Source organism: Ixodes scapularis, unplaced genomic scaffold, assembly GCF_016920785.2.
Source record: "Ixodes scapularis isolate PalLabHiFi unplaced genomic scaffold, ASM1692078v2 PGA_scaffold2__306_contigs__length_199485367, whole genome shotgun sequence".
Lineage (NCBI taxonomy): Eukaryota > Metazoa > Arthropoda > Arachnida > Ixodida > Ixodidae > Ixodes > Ixodes scapularis.
In genome coordinates this window covers 49589446-49617430 of record NW_024609857.1, presented here as the reverse complement: position 1 = coordinate 49617430, position 27985 = coordinate 49589446, and the positions used below count along the sequence as shown (strand labels likewise).

Here is a 27985-nt window from a genome sequence, read left to right as displayed (position 1 = left end):
CTCAGAACAGACGCCTTCTTCAAGCATCGCATCAGTCAGCGAGTTTTATCCCCATCGTAAGGAGTCTCCGGAAAAACAAAAGTTAATTAGAGCAGGCTTCTCCGACGAGAAAAAACTCACTCGACATGTCTAAATCCGCCAAGTTCCAACCGATCCCCACCAGCGACGTGATTGGCGAACCGCCCAAAGAGTCCTCCGAAGAGACGGACCCGGAATACATGTGCGGTATCTTCGGCTACAGACCGCGGTGGTTGCAGAGGTTCGCCAAGGCCTATTACTTCCTGATATGTTACGTTCTCTTCGGCATCTTTCAGGGGGCCCTAAAGGCCTACCTGAACGGCACCATCACGACCATCGAGCGCAAGTTCGCACTCACCGGAAAGATGTTCGGTGTCATCCTCATAGCGGACAACATCAGTTCTCTGTTCACCAGTCTTCTAGTAGGTTACTACGCCACGAAGATCAGCCGGCCTAAGATCATCGCGTTCGGCATCTGGATGTCTGTGCTGGGCTGCTTCGTGAGCGTCCTTCCATACATCGTCTACGGTCCAGGATTCGTGAGCGCTTCTCAGGGGACTCCTCTTCCGGATCACCAGACGGGCTCTTTTCTGACCAGATCGAGAATTCAGAAGGAGTTTTGCGCCAAGGGAAGCGACGACGACTTTGTGCGCGACGACACGCCGGCACCCACAGGCATCATGGCCGTTAGCATTTTGTTTCTGGCAAACTTTTTGAATGGTCTCGGTGGAACTTCTTTCTACATTTCGGGAGCGACCTACACCGATGACAACGTCAAGAAGAAGAACTCGCCCATCTACTTCAGTAAGTGTTTCTCGTCTCTTGCAAAGCCAAAGGAAGGATGCGAAATACCGGAATAAAGCTGCTAAGTTAGTAAAGTTTTTTTTTTTTTTTACAAGTTACAGTTATATCACAGAAAAACTAATTATTTCTCAATTTTCAACAAACGTTGAAAATTGTTGAAATTGCTGCTGCGAGTGTTAAGTTCGATCGATTACGGTTGTTCCTCAATACTATGTTGACAAATAGGCATGCCCTCATGAATCAAGTTTAAACACAGGCGCTAAATATTGTCTCTACTTCAAACCTTGTCGCAAGAAGAGTACCAAATCAAAATAGAACCGCGCGTAGAAATATTTTGCTTAAAAATATATAAAAAAAGCGTCCAAATAAACACGGACGCAGAAAAGATTAAAAACACGGACAGGTGCTGTTTAATCTGTTCAATCATGAAGCAACTAGACCAATCTGTACTTTTTATTTAACTATTCTGCGTCAGAATCTTTTACCTTCGGTTGATGGCCAGCAATCGCGGCACACCTGACACCATGAGATCATTTAATATTTATCCGAGCATAACCTAGGTAATTTCTGCGAGTAACTGTATTTACAACTGGATACATTTACTAAATATAATATAATGTGTAATGAGACGAAAGAAATTAATTTCGATGGTTTGTTTTATTTTTGCTTCAATATTAAAAAAAGAAGATATCGGGGGGGTATTCTTAGATGTCTTAACTTTATGTTGAGTAACTATTACTTAACTGTAGCAAGCAAAATATTAAACAAAACTACAATATTTGAAAGTCACACAATGTCGCATTTTGCCCCATCCTATGGGGCAAAATGAGACGACGTAGTGGGGTACAATGAGACACGTTTAAAAAAACCTGAAGTGCTTTCAGTTTTTGCAATAAAAACACCTGAAACGCACTGTGTAAGCCCCAACGCACTTTTAATGAGCCCACTTCTTGCATTCAATGCACTAGATCCATAGTGAATGCAGGGCTGCTTGGCTCCTAAGTTCTTTGCATGCCAGGCACCGCCAGTCTTTGATGGTGGGCATCGCACGGTCTACAGAACGCTCGGCTTTCTTGCTCCTTTTCCTTACATTAGGTACAAAAGAAATGTTCTTGAAACTTGGAACGTCGGAAAGAACATGCCTTCGGTAGCCCAACCGTTTTTTTTTTTTTTTTTTTTTTTTTTTTTTGTAGAGCAGCTGTTCTTCACATTTACCGAGCCGTTTGACTCGCATTTGAAGCGCATCCTTTGGCACGCCAAAAAATGTGACAGCAGTGCGAAAGGAGTGACGCTGTTGCTTGACATTTTCAAGAGCTTTGGTCATGTCACTTTGGCGCTATGAGTCCCTTGTTATTTTTTTTTTTATACGTTCGAACCATCCCAGACACCGGGAGAAAAATATTATTGCTCAGGAGGAGCCAGGGACTCGTCATAGCAAGCCAGAGTGTCGCGTCTGGCCCCCCGCGTATCCTGTTACGTAAGTAATTATTTCTTTAAAAACGCAACCACAAATTGTTCGAATTTCGTCCAGATGGAGCTGATAAAGCATACCAACAAAATTAAAGATTACTTTGGCAGAATAGTAAGTGCCAACCGGGGTGCTCCTCTCGAGGCGAAACCTCGCGTTGAATTTTGTGTCTTTTTGGCGGGAAGGGGGGGGGGGGGGGGGGGGGGGGTTCACAAGTCAACTTCAACTTCGCATTTATTTTCTCTTGGACACTTTTGCCAATAGCTCTGAATTTTTACAAATGCAAAATGTACTACAGGTCACGCGACCTGTCGGTGAAGTTTGAACGTATATGATGGATGGCGCTAAACATAAACTGTCGCATTTTGCCCCACGTCTCATTTCATCGCACCTTACCCTGCTTCTACTATTTGTTTTCTAAAATAACGTTTATCGTAAGTTATTTGCCTTTTAGGAGTTCTCCTTACAGCTCGGAGTGCCATAGTGTTACCACTTACGGTCTTCGAACACTACGACGAAGATGCAATGATAACTCCTAAAGGTACTCTCTGTGGGATCGTGCCTTCACGGAAATGTGCTAAGACAGGGCCGGATTAGTTTCCTCGTGCCTTCTGACGGCGTTCACTTTCAAAACTCACCGCGTAAAGTTATCAGGTTTTTCGTATTACTGCACCTTTCGCAAACTGACGAAGTTTAGTTTATGGCCCCGAGATGGGGCAGAAGGGACGCATGGCGACGTGCGTGCGCATGGGGACGATGAAAGAATTAATTTGCATTTTATATGAGATATGTGATCTTGGAAATAAGTTTTGTTTTTTATTTATGTTTCAGGTCTTGTTTTTTCGCTGCGCCTGCTGGGACCAATGCTGGGATACGTGTCTGCTTCCGTCTGCCTTAGCATTTACGAGTCTCCCTTTGGTAAGGCAAAGACCACATCCTTTCTTATATTTAGCCTTCATGGCAATAATCTGTATCCGACAACACACCACCTGTCAACCGAATTCACAAAGCATTGCCGGTTGAATGGCGTTCGTTTTGAAACAGATGTCGATCGAAACTATTATAAAAAGAGGTGTTTTAAAAGGGGAGGTACTTTGTGGATACTAAATTAACACACACCGGTGGTCGCCCATTGTTGATACAAACTATCAGTAAACGCAACTTTCCTCCAAAAATTGCTCTGCCCGTCGTCTATTCGAAGTGTCTTCACCACTGGAGCCCTGATCGTACGAAGGTAAACATAACGGTCACTGAAATCAGCCGTCATTGGTATTCACAACTGCCCTAAATAACATTGTAAAAATGTCCGAACTGAGGGTGTTCGTTTTTGGCATCGATTCATACTTTTCTCCACGACTTAGCTGATATCTCGTGCCCCGTGTCGCTTATCGCAGCGATAAGATGGTTATTGAAATAATACTTAAAAAACAAGCGAGCTGGTGATGATTCATGGTATTAAAACCCGAGACTTAGGAACACAGAAAAGGACGAACACAACACAACGTTGTGTTGTGTTCGTCCTCTTCTGTGTTCCTGAGTGTGGGTTTTATTACCATGAAGATGGTTATGAAGAAAGAGTATCCTTTTTTTCTTCTGAAGCCAACTCAGAGCACCTATAATCACTTCCTTGGCAACCGCTACAGGTGAAGAAAATCGTGAAAATTCATACTCCAATCACCATGTACTAATGTTCGCTCGTTTGGGTCGTCAGACGAGTGCCTTTGATTACTGGCTCTCGAATAAACTCTATTGTTTCTCCGACCCGTGAAGAGCGCTGCATGCGACTCAAGAAGATACAAAAGGTTGGATACCTAGAAAGCCGAAGGTATATGCATAGAGATTGCTTTGTTTTTAAACTGATCAACGCAATCGGTTATCACACAAAACGTATCTGAAAACACAACCATAACAATGGCTAGCCGGCGCATTTTCAGGCTCTAAAAGTGGATGTGTGTCTATAGTCTGCTGCAGCGTAAGAACTTCAAGAGAGGCCTCGTATCCAAATAGACATTTTCCACATAAAAACAACACCGAGCGGGCAATGTTCAAAGTGCGATTGACTTCCAGAAACGGAATCTCGACCTCTCCTGCCTCCTCAGTGAGGGTTACGGCGGAGAGGTTGCACAGCCCTTTTTAATAATTATAATAACAATATTAATAGATTATTTATCATCAGAGTGATGAAGGGGAGGCCGTAGAAAAAAGCTGAAAGGCTTTTTTCTACGGCCTTTCCTTCTAATCTAATCCAACCGAACAAAAAAAAAAGTTAATCATGAACATATTTTGATCATTAACTATACAAACTTTGCCGTTGTTCAGCTACTGTTCAAATCATTATTTATAAGAATGTTGATTAAATTCGATAGGGTGAATTCAAGCATTCGTTTACCATAATTTGTTCGGTGAGGGATCATCCTCCAACATTCAGTGTGACAAGCAGGATACGCCTGATTTCTTTTTTTTTTGGCCAGTGTTGAAAGGTCAGCTAGAAAGCGAGAATTCCTTTTTTTTCTTCGCTTTTGAAACTAACGCTTAAGCTGTAATTTATAGATTTTGTGCAGTAATAATTGTGAAGCGTGTAAACAAATAAGCAGTGTGAGAGTTATACGAAACGTTACAGATAATTTTGATCATTTCCTTTTGGAATAAAAATATCTTATCTAAATTTGTGGACGTGGTAGTGCCCCATAAAAGGTGATAATAACATAAGTATGAATAAAAGAGGGTGTTGTAAATAAGCAGTCGTACAAAAATTGGCAGGACAGAGAGGTTACTGTTGGCTAACCCGACGATGCAAGACAACTTTTTGGTGAAGTTATTTCAGACTTTTGTCAATATCGAACACTCTACTGAAGATACTGTATTTCAAATACCTTTTGTAGTATTTTGGTATCTTGCAAATAAATTTCGTCTGGAGTATTTGCTACTATATCTTAATTACACTTCTCGCTATCTTGTACTCGGTATCTCAAATACATTTTGTAAACTTGGAAAAAAAGTCCCTGTGACAGTCTACGGAACTAAGTATCGTCAAACAAAGGGCAAAGCTGAACTGATTGCAAACTTGGAGCCAAGCGACCGAACACAAAACAGGAAACAAGGCACGAGCAAAACGCAGCCACCAAATGCCAACAAAAGACCAAATGGATTGCCCCTAGTACGCTCGCCTTAATGTGTCCTCTTGTCCTCTCGCCCACTTTTTTTTTATTGCTGTTTTTGAATGACACGTCAAGCTTGGAGCTAGCGAAGTGCTGGTGACGTCATCTGGATTTTATACTCAGACCCAACTTTTTGTCTGGGGCTAGAGTGGTTCCCTCAGTGGAGGATTGTGACGCCAACGAAATGTAGGATCAAAATGGGCCAACTTCGAAAATCACAGGTTCAGAGGTATAAAATGCACGAACACGTTTTCATGCGAGCAGAGACACTCCCTCGGCCAAAGAATCTAGATCCTACTGGCTTTATTGAGCTGCAGTGACCTAGGTTAGGCTTCCCCAAAACTTTCTGTGTGTCTATTGCGGCTTAACTCTTTCTCCGATGCTCGTTCCCCCAAACGCGTTTCTTTCATCTCCTTCTAAATGCGCCCATTGTTTCGTCCTCATATTCCTTAAAACTAGTTTTCCGCCAGGTGAAGTCATTTATAAACATTCTGATTCTGAAGTCTTGATCACCTTGACCTCAGTGCATCAAGAATGGTTTGAACTGGTGCAGAAGGGGGCAGGAAAATGGGGTTTAAAAGCGCTTTTGTGGACTCTCTTCAGTGTTTCCTGTGTTTTCCTCTTAACCTTCCTAATATATAGTTTCTTGTTTTTTGTTGTGACAGTAATAAAATACAGGTTCTCATCCTCGCTGTTGACGGGGGGGGGGGGGGGGGGGGGGGGGACAAAGTACTTACTCTTAACTGTTAATCAGCGACAGATGCTGCTGTCCTCGAGTATGTTTCTCCTGTGCGTGCACGTGCGTCCTTCATTCACGTACATATCAACAAGTCTGGCTGCCGAACAAGTTTTAGTTCGGCTCTTAAGGATATGCAATGCCGGACCACATGCCAAGTCCCCCGAATCGCGGCGGGGCATACTACGTACTTATTGTGGAATGCGTCATGGGCAGAGAATGCCGTCAATCGAAGTCGCGGCAGGTGCCATTTCTACAATACAGGAGTCCCGTTTGTTACTAAAATATTTCGGCACGCATTATGTTGCGTACCCCAAATTATTTCAGAGTAAACTTCAACTACAGCAGCTAAGACGGTTCTTGAAGGTCATAAAGATCACAGCGAAATGTGATTTTCAGAGGATTCATCATAAATAAAGCACCTTTCTGACTTTACGGTATTCTTATATTACTAGCTTACAAAGCTTGCCAAGTTTAATCGAATGTAATTAAATTATTATCTTTTTAAACTATACTGAGTCTACTCAAGATAGTTCGTACTGGAACTATCCTGAATACTACTCTAAATACTTTCTGAAATGGGTACTTAGTGTCCTAGCTTAAATACTTTTGTTGAACATTTGGCACAACACTGCGTGATTTGCGTGGTGGTCGCACAATATGTCCCCAAAAAATAACGCCGAGTGTTTGAAAAGAACACACAATGTCAATAAGCATCGTATATAAGATAAAGCTGGTATTGTACGAGACTTGTTTATTTTTAGGACGAAATATAATGGCTTTCGTTTTGCTTGCGTTAATTTTTAGTGATTTTTCATTTGCCCATGAACTTAATTTGGATAATACTTTATTTGCGAGACCAATTAATAAATTAGAATCTCTGATAAAAAACTTGTGTCGTACTTCTTTATCTATATTAACTATATCATTCACATCTATGTTGAATAGGAACGGACCTAATATGCCGCCATGGTGAACACCAGACGTAATTGGTTTAACTGTAGAAGAAAAACAATTTAAATGCACATATTGCTGTCTATGTTTTAAGTACTAACTCAAAATGTTAGCGCGCGGCCGCAAAAAAACATAACGTTCAAGTTTTTGTAGTAGGATACCATGGGATTTAAACAATCAAAGGCTTTGGTGAAATCTATAAATACACCTAGATCGGACACCAATCGTAAGTTTAACTTTCGCCGTTGCGTCAGGGGGACCTGCGCGTGCGCATAAATCTTCTTGAAAACGGCTCATTTATAGAGAGTAACACCTCATTCACACGATCATAAATGTACTACCTTTAGCTAGACATTTTTGGTAGATTGGCGGATCAGTTCGGCGACCCTCCGCGTGTGGCATGTGCTAACGACCCATGAGCGCTGGCTCATTTGCCGAACGCAAGGAGCCCGTTCCTTTATGCTGACCGTCTGAATGGGGTAATACGTCATAAAATGAGTAAGGCCCATGTGGAATAATTTTATGATGTAACAGATTTTTTGCCAGTGCCCTTTTACCAATGCTGGCGCTCACAAAAACAAAGCTCCGCCCAATACTCGGTACGCCTTGGTGCACTGGACATCAAGTGAAGCTTTAATAATGCGAAAGAATTAACTGTCCCATGGAGCGAACCGACGTCATCAGCTTTTGAAGCTGCGCCAAACAGCGCCTTTCCCTCTCCCAATGAAGAAAAGCCTGCCGTCTGTAGCAGAAATCTGATGGATAGGCTCCCATTGGCTGGCGTGCGTCATAGTTTAGCTCCCATTGGCTCTCCCGCGGCGTAGTTCCAAGGAACGCCACCAGAAAAACCCTCCCCATGGCGGCGCAGCGTACGCAGCGGCCCGGCCGCCGATAAGAGGTGCGGGCCTGGCCGCTGAGCCCGCACGGGCAAACTCCGGAGAGGCTGCACGGCCGAGCTCAGCGCGGCGGGGCCATTTTACGAGAGCGCGCGCTCGGCAGTCGGCCGCTACCTCGGCAGTAGCGGAAGGTGGTCGTTCATGCCAGTACGTCGCAGACGAACTAAGGAAGAGGGAAGAACGACATTCATGCTTTGGCATTCACAACTCATAAAAAGTGGTTAGGTGTTCTCGGAATTTTTTTTTCTGGGCACTAAAGTAATTGTGCTGCGTGTTTATTCAGACAGCGAAAAGCTAGCCAGCTACAATGGGTGTCTGTTTTCTCCCATCAATATAAGGACTTTAGCCACTGAAGTACGGAAGCTAGTCTGGGTTTTTTTAACGCGAATTACACAGTAGTGATGCAGGACCGCACGCCGGTACGATGCTCATCGAGAACGAAAAGGTCGATGGTGTGGAAACTCAGAATCCCAGAGGTCTGCAGTGCGGGCTTTCGCTCTACGCGCACAAAGCTGCGGTGCGATAACGCACTCGGCCACCGGTCTCCCGCAGGGCGCTCTGAGAGCCAATAACTGCGATGCACGAAAAGAGCTCGGCAAATCAAGAAAAAAAAATGAGACCTTCAAATTAAAGTTTGCGATGTATGATGCTTCACATGCTCACCTCTTACCCAGCGTCCCATTCCAGACTTAATTTTTTGATGGCGAAGCTTTCTCTGGCCTTGTCATTTCACGAGTTCCCTACGCGAATCGCAGCGATCAGATCAAGAGTGCCCCGTGGTAAATACGGACGCATAACTGGCTGCCAGAAACTTTCGCATACTGTATGTACTACCTGGCAATGTACCTGACGCAACAATCATTACTGATCCATTCATCGGTTCAACCAATGAGAATGACGATTGTTATAATGCTCGAATGACCACGCGGTTTCAGTGACTAAATGGGTAGACGCCTTTATTTTACTTCTGAGACTACGGTACCACGATATCGATCTCAAATTTCATTAGCTGAAGCGATTATTAAACGACGTATTATTTGTATTCTGAGAAAATCGCGATGCAATTGACGGATGTAGAAAATTCCGAGCGTACTCGTCGAAACACAGCCAGACGCGATGTTTCGCAAGCCCTTGTTCTTCTTCGTTATTCTATGGGCCATCCACACTTTGTGATGTGGACGATCTTATAAGAACGAACCCAAGTGCTCGAGGAAAGCGAAAGCAGAACGTTGTCGGGAGATAGGCGCTCGAAGACTCTCCATCTTGTCGAAATACGCCGCCCACTCCAGAGATACCGAAACGGACGAGAAAAAGGCTGCCGCGAGGTTTGCTTGAACGCGTCTAAACAAACACGCAATGGATGCCGGACATACTTAGCTTATTCGCAGCTGCGACCTCGCGCGTTTATTCCACCTTCCCGTGTTTACCTCTCTCCCTGCCAGGGTACCGATTTTCGCTATCAACTATTGAGAAGTCTGGCTTTCTTTTCTCCGCTTCAAGTGATGGCGTCACCTTACCGCGAGATGAAAACTTTTAGAGCGCAGCTCTTAGGCGCCCATTTCCGCGTTTCGCGGCGTCAGCGTCGCCGTCGGCGAAACCGCCCCGCTAAACTTAGCGGGGAATTGAATTGGTGTTGAGGTTATAATGCAAAGGTGCAAGCGAGCTGGACAAGAATGACAATAATAACAATGTTGAGGTCACGTGACGTCCATTTTCCAGCTAAATCTAGCGGAGAAATTGAATTTGTTCATAGGTGACATGACACCGAGTCATGTGACGTCATTTTCCCCCCTCAATATAGCGGGGAAACTGAATTGGAGGAGGAAAGGAGAGCGGAGGATGGAGAAGGAGGGGAGGGTACGGAGGAGGAGGATGGGCATACTCTCCCCTCTATACCCTCCCCTAATCCTCCTCAAAAGCTACGCTCTAATTTCGCATTAGAAAGATTTGTAAAATTCTCATATTTTTGTTGTACTCCTAGGCTAAAGCTTTGTTTCAAAATGTGCCTAAATATTAGTTCATCTTATTTACCAGGCATTCCATTCAGTGGCGTCACAAAAAAGGGGGAGGAGGCGGCGGACCGCCCCGGTTGCTGCTAGGGACTGAAAAAGGGGGAGAAGGGGGGGGGGGGGGGGTCGCGGCGGGCCAGCGGGGTTGTTCGAGGGTAATTTTAAGGCAGTCTGAAATATTCTGGGACACTCCCGGTTTAGCATTCTCAGGGCAGCATAGCGAAACACCGTTAGTGCGAACACCACATTGGTGCCTGTTTGCAAGGTTTACGCAAGAGGTTTGCGTCGAGCGCGAGAGGTTTTGCTGCCTGAGTGTGTGATTCACATAAGTAAAGTTCGTCCCATCACCAATAATTCTAATAGCAGCCTTTCATTCGTTAATAAAAAAAAAGGCAAATGCTGTCGTATGGACGTGCATGTGAACCGTGCAGCACTGTATACATGCTCATATATTTTTTTTTCAGAGAGTCATACCTTTAAACTTATTAGCGACGTGCGCCACCAAAAGCGTCGCTGTGATCGGCATTCGCGATTGACCAAACTATAGTTTCTTATATATTAATAATGCCTGCCCAATATACTGATAATACCTGCCCAATCACCGGATGAAAGCGAGGAAAATCCATCCAATCACAGCGAGGCAGGGCGACACTGATATATCTCGGCGCTAATTGCGCTGGTCGATCTACTGCATTAAAAAAAGGAAGGCCAGTCAGTTCCCTTTCCTGAAGTACACGAGACAACGAATAGCAGGGTTCTGGTGAATGAGGAAGCTCAGCGCATAATTAGACCAAAACAAGCGATGCCCGCAAGGACAAAGAACACGACGTTCGACTTGCGCACTATCCCTGCGCACATCGCATTTTTCAGATCTAATCGTACAATGAGCGTCGTCATTCGCTATTGTTCGTAGTGATTGGCTGTCTCCGTCCTCCCCAGGCAAGTGAATTCACGTACTTTTTTTTAGAGGTTAATTTATCTTCCTGTGGCAACTATTCAACATTTGGTCACAACATTTAGCCGTTCAACACTGAGTCTGAGAAGTGACTAACGACTGATCTTTTCCTCTTCGATGGCCAAGAGGATCCCGGGATCACGAACAGACACCCCAGTTGGATCGGTGCCTGGTGGCTGGGATTCGTCGTCTGGGGATCGGCGATGGCCCTCATGTCCCTGCCCATGTCCCTCTTCCCCAAGAACATCCGGAGGCCCGCCTTCTCCGCCAACAAGCCTGAGGGGCCGGGTGGCAACAAAAGCGAGAAACCCGCACCCATGTCTCTGGTGGAAAAACTCAAAGACGACGCCAGAGGTAAGAATCTGCCGACCATACCCTATACTCAATCGTCCGAAACAGCAAGTCAAAGGAGTCTCATATTTTTTGTGTATGATTAACTTTAATACATGGCTTGCAATGACGTCACATGAGCCGCCATTGCTTCGTACCACGCTCCTGTGCCCGTACCTTCTGCAGCATAAATTTCGCCATATCAAAATTGTTCGTCTCGGCAAGACTTGCTGAGGAGAGCTTATTCACTGGTGCCAAGTGTATGGTGCAGAAGGTACGGGCACGTGAACAAGGTACGGTGCAATGGCGGCTGGTACTGTGCATGCCATACGACGTGACGTGCACGGGGTGTATACTACCCGCGCGTCTGATTTGCCGCAGAGCACATCTGAGAGTCACTCACCGCGATATAGGGTACACTGCAAGATCAGCGAACCGCAAAGTCAAAAAGGATTTTTGACTGACAAGCAGAGTTTGTGCTGTGACTCTGAGCAAGCCCGGGAGACATCATGTTCAGTGCCCCAGCGCAAACAATTTACAGATCGAAAAGTGTTTTTGTTGTTTGTGTAGCTTTGTCGTTTATCGACCCTTTTTGTAGATTTCTGTGCGTTGACCGGAGTGCTCTGTGGGAGAGAAAGCGCATGGGAATTTTTATGAAGTGTTGCAATCATTTTTACTTATTCCCAAGAGATTTTATTTAATGCGAATCGTTCGGCTTCAAGTATGGTACCCGTTCTTGGAGGTGCTGGAATATGGAGTTTAACATATCTAAAACCTCGGAGGCATGCTTATAACTAACTACATGCCTTCTGGCCTCAAAAATACGGCTATGCAACTATGTGTTTCAAGCGTGCCCCTCGACACACAGAAGGTGCTACATGTATACGCTGCCTCGCGATCAGCCGGGGAAAACATTTTTGGTCTTCTTTTAATTAGTTCGGGCAGTGAGAAGGGTGATGGGTATCGTGCCACTATTGTCATGCATGCTATCTCGGCGGGGGCGTCCACCGCTCCTGCCACCAAGCCTTAAGCGTGATAGCGACTGACGTTTTATTTTTTGAAATGATAAAAAGAGGACCAGTAATTAACACTTAAGTTTAACGCAAAAGAAAAAAAAATGAAGGCGCGTATGTTTAGACGGCCTGAGCTTAGTCTGCCGCAACGGGCGACTTGTCTCTCAGCGGTAGATGAGAAATTTAGCCAGTGTAGTACACCCGCCAGCCTGGAGTCTTTAACGTGCACCACGCAGTAGTGTTACACGGCCGCACGCCTGTACGATGCTCATCCTGATCGAAACGGGCAGGTGTGGGGAGTGAACCCCTGAGTTCTGCAGCGCGAGCTTTCGTTCCACGTGCTCCAAGCTAAAAGTTGATCGCGAAGAGGTGTGTGCCCTGCAGCTTCTGAGAAGGTACCACAACGGAGACAAACCTTTGCGCTGAGATTCGCTGTTTGACACGAGGCTATGTGTGGCACCTTTATTAAATTTCAAGCTGAGATTCCGCCTACGTTTTTACATATCGCATGGTCGAATTAAATAAAAGATGGAAAATACCGAGTGTATCTGCGAAGACGTAGAAGAACGGGGATGATATTCTTATCATTCGCGTTTCCGCATCACCGGCCTTGAACCTGCTGAACGAGAGGTAACTTTAGCGCACCCCCACGCTAGCCGCGTACTCCAAGTCCTTCTAAAATTTACTAATTTAGGGGCGATAACGATCAACAAGTTTCTGGTTGGAACCATGTGTTTATTTTCCCACAATGAAACGTTGATTAGTAAATGTTAGGTAATCATTCTGCTCACTAGTTGATTTTCCAGCTCCCTGACGTCCGTCGTGGCTGGTCAGTTTGTTGCCGAAAATATTTTTTTCTCTCTTTTTTTCTTCTGAAACACCCTATTTTTAGGAATTTATAAAAGTATTATCACAAACACCCGGTATATGTGCCATATCAACACTCCCCATGGGCTTTTAAGCTATCACCACCTCTGAATCGGGTTTATATGCGCGTGATTTTCGCTCTCTTACAAATGACTCAACCGTTTTTTTAGAGCGCAGCTCTTAGGCGTCCGTTTCCGTGTTGAGCGGCGTCAGCGTCAGCGTCGCACTCGACGTCGGCGTCGGCGTAACCGCCCCTCTAAATTTAGCGGGAAATTGAATTAGTGTTGAGGTCACGTGACGTCAATTTTACCGTTAAAACTAGCGAAGAAACTGAATTTGTTCATGGGTGATGTGACACAAAGTCCTGGGACGTCATTTTCCCCCTCTAAATTTAACCGGAAAATTTCTCTGTTAAATTTAGCAAGGAAATTTTCGCTAAATTTAGAGGAAAATATAGCGGGGAAATTTAACGGTAGGAGGGGAGGAGGAGGAAAGGAGGAGGAGGACAGAGGAGGACAGAGGGGTAAGAAGGATTAAGGGAGGAGGATAGAGGAAGAGGAGGAGGAGGGGAGGAGGTCAGGGGAAGAGGAGGAAGAGGAGATGAGGAGGGGAGAAGGAGGGGAGGGTACGGAAGAGGACGAGGGGCATACCCTCCCCTCCGTACCCCACCCTCCTCCTCTCTAAGAGCTGCGCTTTAGTTTCGCATTACAAAGATTTGTAAACGTCCTTAATTTTTTTTTACGTCATTCTTTGGGGTGAAATTATCGATAGTCATTTCCCGCGTTCTCTTTCAGAGATGAGACTGGCGATGGGCCGTTTGTGCAAGAATCCGGTGCTGATGTGGAAGATTGCAACGTTGGTTTTTATTTTCAACGGTGTGGGGGGATACGTCAGCATGTTCCCAAAGTACGTTGAGAACCAGTATCGCGTATCGGCGTCCAAGTCCAATTTATTCACAGGTAAGAAAGTGCATGATGTATCGAATGATACCATTTGTATTTCACGTGACATTCAAGTTTGGTTGGTGAAACTTTCGCGCTCTAGCTTTTCTTTCTAAACGCTAACAGAGCATACTGGACAGTAAATACTGACACCATCAGTTAAATTATGGGTTCCTCGTATCTCGTTAACAACAGCTAGCACTTTCCATGCTAGTAAGATTTGAATTACAATATTCCTTGTGGACCGTCTGTTTATAGCGTGGCTGATATAACCAGGCTCGATCTAAATTAGACCGTAAAAGTCGGCGCCTGAACGAAGCAATCTTAAGTTTTTGTTTAAGGTGTATTTCACAGGTAGTTTTTATCTTGTAAGATCACAAAGCGTAGCTACCTTTCTGTAAAAGATAGGGCCAAAGAACTTGCCGGGGTTCAACGGCGGACGCCGACGCAGACAACCGAGTCGAATGGCAGGGCGCGTTTGGCGCACGTTTTGATAGATGGCGTCGGGAGCAACGTCGGAAGGTGTAGCCACTGACCTCTATGACAATTGCTGGATTGCGTTTGCCCGCTCCGCGAATGCGGTCACTGGCGGCCATCTTTAGGTAGAGTTATATCACCTCTAGCCAATGTAAGCTGCTGCAGCCGCTATCATTCATCCATGGCAGATAGCGTTTTGGCAGGTGGGTTGGCAGCAGTTGGCAGGCTGCGGTCAAAATAGCGTGGGTGATATTGCGTGCTTGATTAAAATTATTTGACGAAACATGTTTTTGAAACCCGGCGTGAACAGTAGTCCGGTTTTTGAGGACCTGGTAAAAGTTTCACGAAATCGCAGCACCGGGAGAAAAGCAGCACAGCACGTATCGAAAGTCGCATCGAAAGAAGCATCGAAAGCAGACGACGGTACGGAGTCTGCTTTTGATGCAAGCTGCGCTGCTTTCCCCCGGTGCTGCGCTTTTGTAGAACTTTTTCCGGGTCCTCAAAGATGAGGCTACCGTTCACGCCGGGTTTCAAGAATCTGCTTTGTCGAACAACTTCAATCAAGCACGAAATGTCACCCACGGTCCAGTGTACTAGATCTACGGCTATTTTTATGGCAGCCTGCCGCCATTGCGCTGTCCGCCATATTACTATGATGGCTAGAGATGATATAACTCTACCTAAAGATGGCCGCCAGTGACCGCATTCCGGTCCATAGGAGCAGCTGGTCAAACGCGATCCAGCAAATAGACATAGAGATCAGTGGGTGTAGCCGACCAGCGAAAGAAAACAGACGCCACGCAGACGAAATCCGTTGGCAGCAAAAGCGCGTTCATTTAAAAATTTGTTTTACTTTGAGTTTTTTTTTAAATTATTGTCCACATTTATTTTTAAACCGAAGGTAAATTATAAAAAGATTATATTAATTTCAATAGACCACAGTGGTCGCGAGCAGTCTCGACAATGAGGTAGCGCCATCTATCAATACGCGCGCAAAACGCGTCTCGCCACTCGACTCGGTCGTCTGCGTCGCCGCCCGCCGTTGACCCTGGCAAGTTTCTTGGCTCTATTTTAAACAGAAAGGGAGCTACGCTTTGTAATTTTACAAGAAAAAACCGACCCGTGAAATACACCTTTGATGAAAAGCTTAGATTGCTTCGTGCAGGCGCCGATTTTTCCGGCCCATCTTAGATAGAGCTCGGTTATTTCAGTCACCTTATACAGATGCATATTTCTGCTCGTTTGGTCTTTTACTTATCGAGTAGATTTATTGTTCTCCTGGTTTAACCAACCATACCTCTCGTTTATGCCACGTGCATAATTTTGTTACGCAACATGATTTTAACAATTTGGAGTGCCGCCCCCCTCCCCTTCCCCCTTCTTAACTAATCATCACAAATCTGCACCTACAGATGGGTTCTGTTGCTCTTGGGACACACCTAAAAAAAAAAGGCAGCGACCTTTACTTTTAAAGTCCTATAATTCTTGAAATTCTCTGAGAATTGGTGAGGGCAATGGTATGTCATGTGACCTATATTTTCCCGCTAAAGTTAGCGGGAAAACTGAATGGTTATATAGGTCAGGTGACGTCGATTTTTCTTGCTAAATTTAGCGGAGAAACTGGATTGGTCTCCGCGTCTCAAGACGTGAATGTTTCCGCAGCGGGTAACTAAATTTGTGCGTAGGTCATGTGACGTCATTTTTTCCGCTAAATTTAGAAAGGGAACCTGAATTGATGTTTTGTTTGCCACAAGACGTAAATTTCCCCGCTAAAGTTAGCGGGGAAACTGAGTTGACGTATAGGTCACATGCCGGCAATCTCTCCCAACATGTATAGATCACGTGGCACCACATGGCACCACTTTCTCCGCTAAATTTCGTGGGAAATGCACGGAAAGACGGACGCACGGGCACAACTTTGGGATTGGAGGGTAGTGTTAAAAGCATTTCATGCTTTAAAGTAAAGATCAGTCCTGGGGGAATCCTCAGTACAGCCAGAGAGCCATAGCTGCGACACCTTACCGGGTCCTGATGTATACGTATCTTGCAGTGACAATGTCTCTCGCAACTTAGATTGAGAAATCATCTCCAATGTCTGCTCGGAGGGTGACACACTAATCTGTACCTATAAAACAATCTTAATAGATAATGTCACCTGAGTACTAGTGTAATCACCTGACATTATGACGCCATGTGACACCACCATGTCACGCGACAGCGTTACATCGTGGCGTCACATGAGATTACGATGTGACATGACTCTGTGGCATCCCGGTTTGACGAGACAATATTGACGACGGATCTCCTACGCCCTACATAATTTGGAGGGGGGAGAAAAAAAATGCCCCTAACTTAACTATTGCTGCAGAAAATAAAACAATTAGTGAATTATTGCAAAGATCAACGAAATCCGAGAAGTTGATTTCGCGCATTCCTTTCCTCGTGACGCAGGCCCCACAAAGATCATGGCAATGATGGTGGGACTGTTCCTCGGAGGCGTCATCATCCGCATATGGAAGCCCCGGGCCCGCACCATCGGGTTACTGTCGGCCTTCAGCGACTTTGTGGACATCATGTTCCTCTCGGCGGGCATGTACCTGGGCTGCTCGAACTGGCAGCTGGCGGGAACCGAGGTCAACGAAAGTGGCAGGTGAGGGGTAGGACAACAGGTCTGTACTTTTTTAGTCGGGAGTCGAGTATGGAGACACATCCTGGGATAGTGAAGGCTGAATCGCTCTCTAAAGCCTCAGTCATACTGCTAGTGCATCATACAAAAGACAGTACGCAGAAACTGTCTGAGGCGCGTTTCTTTCTTGTACGACGGGCCTGTCACATCGGGCATACAAGAACTGTCTGCAAACTTGTTCGAAACATACATATATGTTTGAAGCAAACATGCTCCGAACAAGTTTGAGGCTGGTCCACAGATAAATTCTGTCATCAGGTCTAAAACGAACACTGCCTCTTATGTACAATGTATGAGCAGAGTTACTGTGGCTTAAAAAAATATGGTGCGTCAATTTCTCCGCAGAGAATTTAGACACGGCGGAAGAAGCGAGAGTTGTCTCAACAAGGCCAGCCAAGGCGGTAGATGTTTGCTCCGGCTCCGCGTCTCTTCCGACAGAGCTCTGTCTGTCGGTATTAGGGGCCGTCGCCTATAAGGGGGCTTATGAGTGGTTCTCATCGGCCCCTTCATACCCATTAAGGTACCTTTAGACATGTTGCGCCATATCTCACGGCGTTTGCTAAAAATGCGAACGAACCTTCGCCACACGTGCTTCATGGCGAGACGGCACAGTTAAGACACCTCTCTTTCTCCTTCCGCGTTTCACCGTGCACTTGGCAGAGCCAATCACTACACTCTACGGAAAAGGCTAGGCATAGAACGAGGCTGAAAGTATATATATAGACCTAAAGAAAGACGGTCTGCGCATGAAGTTCCACGTGATATGTCATACTCGGTGTCACAGTGCAAACTGTCTTTGTAAGGACTAAACATGTTTCCAGCTTCCTCGTTTGTCAACCTCACGCCGCACATCGCAGCGACTGGATCTCCCATCAAGTGCTTTGCTGGAAATTAGGCAGATCAAGTTCTTAGAATGGCGCAGTGGTATACGCCGAGCGAGCGTTCCAAAACCATTCTTTGGCGCTTTGGGACAAAGGGAAAGGGCATGACAATCAGAGGGCAACACAGAGAACGCCCAGTGGACGCGGGATGGCAAGACAGACGAGCGTGTACGCACCGTCGTTGGTTGAGGCTGAGGGAAAACAAAAGCACACAGGCTGATTTAAGGGGGATAAAAACAAACGCACGAACGTGCAAGGAGCAGACGAACTTCCACGGCGTATACGCTCAGAGGCGCCTGCATATGTGGAATACTAAGAAATGCCGGCACTTCTGAGCGCATTCAGCGAATGGCGAAACACAAGAGAGAGGGTCGCCTGGAAAACTCAAATTGCACAAAAATTTCCTCAATTGCCTCCGCGCAGATTTTGTTTTTGAGTCGAACGGATTTTAGTGTCTCGTCATTTGGCTCTGCGCTGAAGTAAACACACAAGTATTTCTTTCGGGAATTTTGCCCCGCGATGCACGCGGAACGCCAATAATTGGTCTTCAATAAATTCAAGAATTGAGGAGAACGATAAAATAACGATTCAATAGCTATGCGGTACCGGCGACATAAGGAGTATACTGCTCGCCCTTCTTAGTGGTCATCCTGAATTAAAGGAATACCAAGGATTCTTGTCTTCAGCGTATCGCGGGTCAGTATCGCAATTAGATACTTCTGAGGATGTAAGCTGTAATAAATGCAAAATTAATGCTAAATTTAAAACTTAAAAAAAAATCGCATTTTTGCATCACTAAAAGTAAAAATTACAAACACACGGAACAAAAATGTTGGAAGCGTGGCTGATTTGATGATTCTCAAATACTGATTACAAATACTTCAGCTGCTCTCAGTTCATTCGTCGACCTTTCTTTTTTTATTGTTCATCACATTTTTGTTTGTTCGGTCTTAACATGATTCACCCCAGGCACAATGAGATATCTCACTCTGAGAAATAAACAAGCCTATTTCCGCCAATAACGTAACGTGAGCCATACGTGAAGTCTGCAACGTTTTTACTGGCAATTGTTTCTACTTTGTGATTTCGCACATTCAAACGTATCCCCGTGATTAAACTTTGGTTCTGTCTTCAATTTTTATCATCGATTACGCCACTCTCGCCTTCTAGTGTCCGCATCCCCCCTCCCCCCTTTTTTAAGAGACCTTTTGCATCTTTTAAGTAATCTCCCAATGACAATGAGAAACATTTTCTTTGCACATAACTCTGTCCGCTGTAGACAAAAATCTAAGAGTAAAGTACTTTGCAGTAAAAACAATGCACACCACAGAAGTTCGCCGAGTTTATTGTACAAGAGGGGTTTGTCCAGAATTTTCACTGTAAATTCTGAAACTTGTGCTAGGCTGATATGGGCTCAGCCTTTTTTTCTGTGTGTATGTGGGGATGGGGGGGGGGGGGGGGGGGTATGAGTCACTAATATACTGTATTTGAGAAATTATTTAGTAGTCGTCCATTAATAACTTCAACCGATAACAAATAAATCTGTACATGCAGTATCAGTGGCAAAAGACACCACAGAGACTGCATTCCCATCGCAGCATCACACTGATTTCCCTCCCATTGGTTGAACTGACTAAGAAAGAGCAATGATTCGTGGATCCGCTGGATCGCTGGGAAGTAACCATGATAATTTAAAGCGCACGAATGACAATCTAAAGAACATTTGTCGCTTGATCTACAGCATGTATGTCCGCAAATAATTACCGTTCTTCAATTATTTCTTGGACATTGTGGTACGGTTGCCGTTACAACTCCGTCTTTGAACTATTGAGAACACAACCTATTGAGAACACAACAAAAATAAATAAAATGCGTGCTATTAATATATGCATTTTTTACAGGATGTCTATTGCGAATTCGTGCAACGAAGGCTGCGACTGCACTACCAGGTCCTTCCAGCCAGTTTGTGACGTCGCTCAACGGGCAACCTACTTTTCGCCATGTGCCGCTGGCTGTTTTGACCGTGGGAACGTAAGCTCATTTTCATCAAGCTGCGGTCTTCTCAAAAGACAAAAAAACAAAAAACAAAAAACATATTCCCTTGAGACAATATAAGAAACAGAGCGCAGCCAAGTCAGTATATTTGTCGTTCAGCATAAATAATTAAAACCATTGCTTTTCCCATTCCCGACTTGTGACTAACCTCGCGGTTTTAAGCAGATCGTTCTGAGGTGTACCTGATGCAGTCACTGACGGTTCTCTCTCTACCACTACAAATTGCTTGCTTAGTTGTGCGTTCCCCACCGAGAGAACGGGACTGCAACTGTTAGCATAAGCTGCCCTATTGTGAAGACAGTTCACACCAACGTCACACAAATTCAGCTCCTCGTCACACACGTGTTGAACACGTACGCTTTTATACTCTCACAAATATCTGGAGACAGCACTGCGCCTTATTCGACCAACCCACTATATAGTTAGACACTTGTTAAAAACGCGCCAGCAGGTCTTCCGACGCCATTGTTACCTCCAGCTGCTGTTACTTCGCGAACGCACAAATAGTTCGCTACCGAGGAAGATATTGTATGTATGTTGATCAATGGCGCACCCATTTTGAAAACGCGCTTACGTCTCATACGAGGGCGTGGCTGATACGGGTGCTTATCGTTTAGCGTATGCTAACTGTTGTCTCACTATGGTCTTCCGATACGAGATGCAGCGGATTCTCATCATGTTAACAGGTGTCACACACGCACACACGCAGGGGAGCATGTATTGCACGTGCATCGCCGGAAACTCCAGTTCCCCGACCGGGTTTGGACTTGCCAATGTGGAGGACGGCTTCTGCGAGTTCCCATGCGGGAACCTGTACCTACTCGTGATTCTCATCAGCGTCGGCAAGCTGATCGGGCAGCTGCCTAGGGTCGGAGGCATGCTTATCACTCTCAGGTGAGCTAGAGACGTCTCCAGCGTTGAGACCCCATGGCATTTGCAATTTGCAACAACTGTTGCGGGCACTGGCGTTCAGCCGAGGCGCTTTTTTTTTTTCTTCTTTTTTTTCGTTGGTCTTTTCAATAACCTTAAAATCAGCTGATGAATTTCGGAACTCTTTTCTTCTCACCGGTCAGAATTTACAAGATTTTGAAGTCGTAACACTAACAACGTCGGATGTAAAAAAAAAAAAAAAGAAGTGTTATGTTTAAACGTTTTCGAGTGGTTGAAGTAGCATGCTCGTTTTCAGCCAGATCCGACTCAGCAATTTTTGTTGCAGAGTGGTTCTTTATATAGAGCAACTCGTCAACAACCCCGAAATTGCTGGCAGAATTGCTGCCTTTGAAGCTGCTCATAGAATCGAAGGATTATCTTTGAAACTACTAATGAGATAGAAAGTGCTAATTTGGCGCACTAACCTAAGTGGTCAAACTTAATTGCCGTAAATATACCCTTTCAAAGTAAAATTCAAAATCACCTATGTCGTGTTCGCGCAATCAGTGTCGTGCATTTTATACTTACAGGTTTATACAATCGCACCTTACATATTCACTTTTTCTTGTAGGTGCGTTCACCCTGCTGACAAAGGCATAGCGATGGGATTAATGGGACTCTGCTTCAACCTTTTAGGTAAGTCGCATCGTCAACACAAAGTCTTCTTAAACAAGATCCCTGCTTATTGACGGGGTCAAAGAAATCGCCGAAATAACTGACTGCATCGAAGTTTAATACCACGAGACATTTTAATCACCTTACACCTTAGACACAGGAGACACCCACACACCCAATTACAAACATAAACCTGCCATATTTTAATGTGGTCAGGGGGAAAACGAGAAAACGAATACAAAATTCTTCAGTTTATACCAAGCAAAACTTGTTTGGCTGCACGAAAATACGGGACAAGAGAACAAATAAAATGAACAAAATACGAGGACTCTCAAACTTCAAAGGTTTGTGATTTTTGGTCCAATTTGTTTGTTCCATCGAACCTACGAGCTGACGGGACCAATGAGACAGCTTTAAAAGCGCATTATGACGGTGTTCGTCACGTTTCTGTACGTGAATTCTATCATCGCTGAACCAATCACAAACAAGAAAAGGCCCAGTGACTTTCGCTTTTGACGTTGCTTGATTGGTGCCAGTATAGCTGGTAGCGTAGGCTGCGTCTTGCATGCCTTACTCCGAAACGAAGTATAGTTCCGGGTGGTGGTTCTCGAACAATCCGATCTCGATCACCGACTTTATGTTGTGGTACTCTACAACCGCAGTTACACTGCTAATGCCCGAGTCTCACTTGGGCGACAAACAGAAACAACCGACAGCGACAATGTTCAAACCAGATTCTTTCGCAACTTGACAGGCTTTGTAGAATAAAGGAAGCTGTGCTCAAACACGATCATCATGCACGCGAGGGTATCTTTGGCAGGCTTGCAATCACTTGTGCTTATACTTCACGAGCACCGAAAGACTAGACGCCTGCCAAAGGCACCACCGCGAGCATACTGCATGTGTTTGAGGCTTGTCGCTGTCGTTTGTTTCTGCTAGTCGCTCTAGTGGGACTCGGGCATAATACATCACACAAAATACAGTCTGTAGACACTGTCTAAGGCTTGTCTCTTCCTTGTATGACGGTCACATTGACCATACAAAAACTTTTCGCAGACATTTTCGAAGGCATGTATGCGGGAAATAGGCTTCCACCATGATTGATGTGTGTCCGCAGATGCTTCTGCTATCATATGTCTGCCGCGAACACCGTGTCTTTTCTATGATGCATACGAGCAGTCCGACTGCGGCTTCAAAGAAAGCGAGCACACGAAGGTCATAAACTCGAAACCTTTCTGTGCTTCGTTGAATTTTTTTTTGTTCAGTAGTTTTCGGTTTTTGATACGTTGGAAAGTTATTGGCTCTCGTGTCTTTTAAAGATTACGTCTAAAACCTGGGCGTCTTAGTTCCGGGATATCCATATATCAAAAGATCGTGCGCAGAGAGAACAGTAACGATCTGACAGGAGAGTTAACTCTCCTTGAGTGGTTATCTACTTGCAGTACATGACGAAAATAATCCCTGGAGAAGGGGAACAAGAGGGGCAAAGGACAAACGCAAATCTCCAAACACAGCTAGGTGCTGGTGCGCGACCGAAAAAATCCGCCTGGTCCCGATATCGAACCCGGGACCCGAGTCCCTTGTCCCTCTTGTTTCCCTTCTCCAGGGATTCAGGGATTATTTTCGTAATTCTCGTCCACCTCGCTTGAACCTTTGCATTTAAATGTATTATATTCATAAATTTAAAATGCAAGCCTTTCACCCTTCTTGGTATTACACTGGTGGCAGCTAATAAAACGTGTCTGCTCTACTGACGTCTAACCCCTGGTTAGCTCAGTTGGTAGAGCGCGCCACTGGAAATGGAGAGGTCCCGGGTTCGATACCCGGACCAAGCGGATCTTTTCGGTCGCGCACCAGTTACCTAGCTGTTTTTGGAGATCTGTGTTTGTCCTTTGTCACTCTTGTTCCCGTTCTCCAGGGATTATTTTTGTCATTCTCGTCCAGCTCGCAAGCACCTTTGCATTTAAATACATTATATGCAGTACATGCTGGCTATTTTTTATGATGATACGTAAGAAAAAAACCAGCAGTGTGTCACCGGTCACTGACCGATCGTATTTCCGTAGTAATCAACCGGACAGTACAGAAATATTCGCGTGGCACCTTTAAGCTTGTCGCGGTCTGCTTACAAGGTTCGTGTCAATTGAGAGCTTTCTCGGACCGCTGTAACTTTGAAATGATGAAAATCTCGAAAACAGCAACGGAACCTCGAACCGACAGTGGACCCTCGGAAACAACAACGGAAGCCATCAATTAGGAGCCGGACAGTTTCGCTAGGCAATAAATCACTGTTTCGTAAAGAATAGCCAAAAAAAATGAGGCAAGAAATAATAGGCGCATCAATTCGCCTTGAAAGACAATAACCACTCGCTGTATTTTAGTTTTTGACGTCAGGCTTCTTTTCTAAACGAAGCAACCATACACTTACTGTAAAATAGGTCGACCTCTTAGAGCAAGGCATGTACGCATATAGACTATTGAAAGCAAGGCGACTGGCCGCAACCACGTCTCTACTCGCGCGGGAAAGCCCGTGCGATTTAAGCTTGCCAAAGCTATCTTCACGGGTACAATGTACGTTCTTGCACACATGGGATACCAGTCGGGGTGCCATGCTTGCAATTGTCTATACGCAGTCCCAACGGAAAACCGATTCTTTGGTCTTATGGAAGAGATTGAGTGACTAACGAGGCGCTGATGGATTCAGAAATAATGAGCACGTGAACGTGTACATGCTCACCGTCCAAGGTCGCAGGTCCTGTTTTGAATTTGGCTTGTGTATATATCAAATTCTCTACTCAAAATAATGTATTTCAAGTACTTTTTATAGTAATTTGGTATCTTGCAAATAAATTGGATCGAGAATATTTGCTGCTCTATGTTAATTACATTTCTGACTTCTTACACAGATTATCTCAAATACTTTATTCAACGTTCGAAGGAATTTGTACGTGTAATATTTTACGGGAATATGGATCGGCACACCTTGGTGCAAAGCTGAACCGATTGCAAAATTCGTAGCGGAAGCGGCCGGAAACTAAGCAGGGAACAAGCCAGGAAAAAAATGCAAATCTAAAATGGCAAGAAATATCAAACAAAGGAACAGATAAAATGAAATAATAACTGAACACACACACAAAAGACAAACGTTCTTTTTGTTCTTTTTTACTTTGACTCCGCTTATGGAAATACTGAATCTGGAATTATCTTTGAAAATAACTTACTTGCATTTGGAAGTATTTGTACTCCACTCAAAATATATTGGCAAAGTGCCTTGAGTAGTACTTTAAAAACTTTCTGAAGCAGTATTCAGTAACTTATTTTAAGTACTTTTGTCGAGTACCTTGTCCGATACTCTTTGGAACCCAAATGGTATCCTGGTCTTGTTATTCGCTGCGATTCTTTCAAAAGCACAAAACTTTGGCGTACGCGTGCCGTGCAGGAAGGTAACTTTCGGGTTCCATTTAAGTCGGGGTTGTAGCCTTGTTTGCATGTCCGCCACTAATAAAAAGAAGCCACTTTCATTCTTCTATCAAATGAACTAACATATCTTAAGAGAAGTTACTGAATTCCAATATCTGGCTCTGTGGATCAGTTTCGATCTTAGATGGGGTAAACAGATCAATTTAATTTCCTCTAACGCCCTCCGTAAATTATTTTCTTTTTCAAACGAACACTAAAATCAGCCACTACAGATACTCGACTTCTGGCGCACAAGACTCTTATCCGACCGATTCTAGAGTATGCGAACAATATTTGGGACCCATTTACACAGGTAGAAAATAATCGCGTACAACGAATACAAAATAAAGTTGTCACATTAATTTTTAATGCTTGTAAGAAGGCGTCCATTTCCGAGCTTAGCGAAAATCTTGGGTGTGTCCCGGTTCAAGAATGGAACCGTGAATGAAGACTTCGTTCTTTTTATTTAAATTGATTAAGGGGCAGTATAAAATTAACGTTGACAAATATATCACCTTCTCTACTGGTTACGCCACCCGAGGAAGAACCCTACTTTCCATTGCACCTTACCAACCGCGCATCAACATTTTCAACTTCCCCTTGTTTCCTCGAACGATTGTAGAATGAAATGGGCTTCCTTACGAAATTGCTAACCACGACTCTGTAAGTCTCTTTGTTTCCGCTTTGTGTACTGAATGAGTAACTCCTTGGTACTTTAAAGCTTCGTTTTGTGTTACTTTCCACCCTGCTACGATCACTGATAGGGATTAGCAGTATTTGTAAACATTGGCCTTACCTTGTTGGTGCGGCCAGTGGTTAGCGTTGTCCAGATACCAAGAATCGCTGTCAACTTAAGAAACATATATAAGGAGCGGGTTATGTTTATGCTTCTTGCGCCGTGATTCGTTTCTCGGCGTTCTGATCGGAGCTCTAATCGACACACCCATTCTTGTTTCGCAGCGGCCGTGCCGTACCCTCTGATCTACTCGGCCATCTTCGACGCCACCTGTCTGGTGTGGGAGGAACGCGGAGGACGGCGCGGAAACTGTTGGTTCTACGACGTGGACAAGCTGCGCTTCGCCTACCACGGCGTCACGATCGTCTTCCTGGGCCTGGGCCTCATCTGCCAGCTGGTCATGTCCTACTACGCCAAGCGGGTCACGGACATGTACGGGGACGCAGAGGGCCACGCCGAGGACGCCGTCACGTCCACTCGGGAGGATGGTGCCATCGAGATGAAGAACAAGAGAGACGCTGAACAAAGCTAGGATCAAGCTGTCAACCCTGCTCGTTGCCTGGAACGTTACGATGTTTGCACTGTCAGGCAAAGCGCCCCTTTCGTCTGCCACTTTTGCAAGCGGAAAAGCGGGCGATGGATCCCAGACATCTGGGTGGTTCTGGCCAGTCCGGTGTATATAGAAAAGGCAGGTTGCGAGAATTGTCACGATCAGAGCTTTATATAATCACCTTGGTCATGATAACGTCGCATGCAAAGAAATAATTCTTGTTCTAAACAGAAGGGGAACTTCACACAGGCCTCGATTCATCTTGGACGCGGCTACTAGAAACGCAGCGTCTCATAATTCTTAATCGTTCGTAGAATATTTTGTTTTTCCTGAGTGTCATACGTTTTGTTTAGGAAATCGGGCTCAATCCCATTGGGTTGATGACGGCTGGGTTCGAATATCGAAGAACCTAATGTCCTAGTTGACATGTCTTTTCGGCAGAAAATATCTGACAGGTTCATTGCGCCGAAACATCTGGTGAAACAGCCCCGGGGAGTAGTCTCCTCGTAATCTGTCACACGGCAATGGCGTCGCTCGAAAGTGTGAATACTATAGATATTGCTGAGACTACCCGAGAAGCGAGATATGCATTCTGGTTTATGTAGAATCTCTGGTAATAGAATTGGCAGTACTCTTGGGTAGCCATTGACGACGACTTGTTACGGCATTTCTAGACTGCTCGTGTAGGGGAACCATATACCGAGTGTCGAGTTTCCTCTTTGAGGCAATGATAGTATATTCTTTTTTTGCCAAATAAAAAATAAATTTTGAAACTAAATAACGCAATGTGCTATTGTAAGACCGCGATATAGAAGAGTATTCGGTTTCATGTTAAAGGGGACGCGCAACGAATTGTACAAGCCTGAGTTCAGACGTTTCGAAGCTGCTTTCCCAGCAAGGGCTGACTTCGCGCAAGCAACGCTCGTCTGAGCTTAGCGCACGAGAAAGTGAAACGGATCATATATGAGGAGGTTTAACCGACCATTAGATTTCATATAACATTTTTATACTTTCTCGAGTGCGAACTTCACCGTAATGCACTTAACTCACATATAACTGGTTTTCTTTCGATCAGCTTAATCAATAAAAAAGGTCATCGTTGTCAGGCTCTTACGGTCGTGCAGTCTCTGCGGTAAAAAGGCGTCAAATTCTAATTCACTGAGGCCGCATGGCTATTGGAACACGTGAGCGAACGCTCTGCTAATTGTTTGACGTTTCGAAGCTGCTTTCCCAGCAAGGGCTGACTTCGCGCAAGCAACGCTCGTCTGAACTTAGCGCACGTGAAAGTGAAACGGATCATATATGAGGAGGTTTAACCGACCATTAGATTTCATATAACATTTTTATACTTTTTCGAGTGCAAACTTCACCGCAATGCACTTAACACACATATAACTGGTCAGGCACGTAGCCAGGATTTTGATTCGGGGGGGGGGGGGGGGGGGGG

At 44.9% G+C, this 27985-nt stretch overlaps 1 protein-coding gene across 1 annotated transcript; it reads left to right on the top strand.

Annotated features, from left to right (window-relative positions):
• Positions 1 to 27903, top strand: LOC8037011 (solute carrier organic anion transporter family member 74D-like). Its single transcript, XM_029989183.4, has 9 exons — positions 1 to 822; positions 3122 to 3208; positions 11125 to 11352; positions 14003 to 14167; positions 17078 to 17276; positions 20095 to 20224; positions 20958 to 21142; positions 21750 to 21814; positions 26213 to 27903. Exons 1-9 carry the CDS (start codon positions 126 to 128, stop codon positions 26518 to 26520), a joined length of 2064 nt encoding a protein of 687 aa, XP_029845043.2. The 5' UTR covers positions 1 to 125; the 3' UTR covers positions 26521 to 27903.
• Positions 27904 to 27985: the final 82 nt, after the last annotated feature.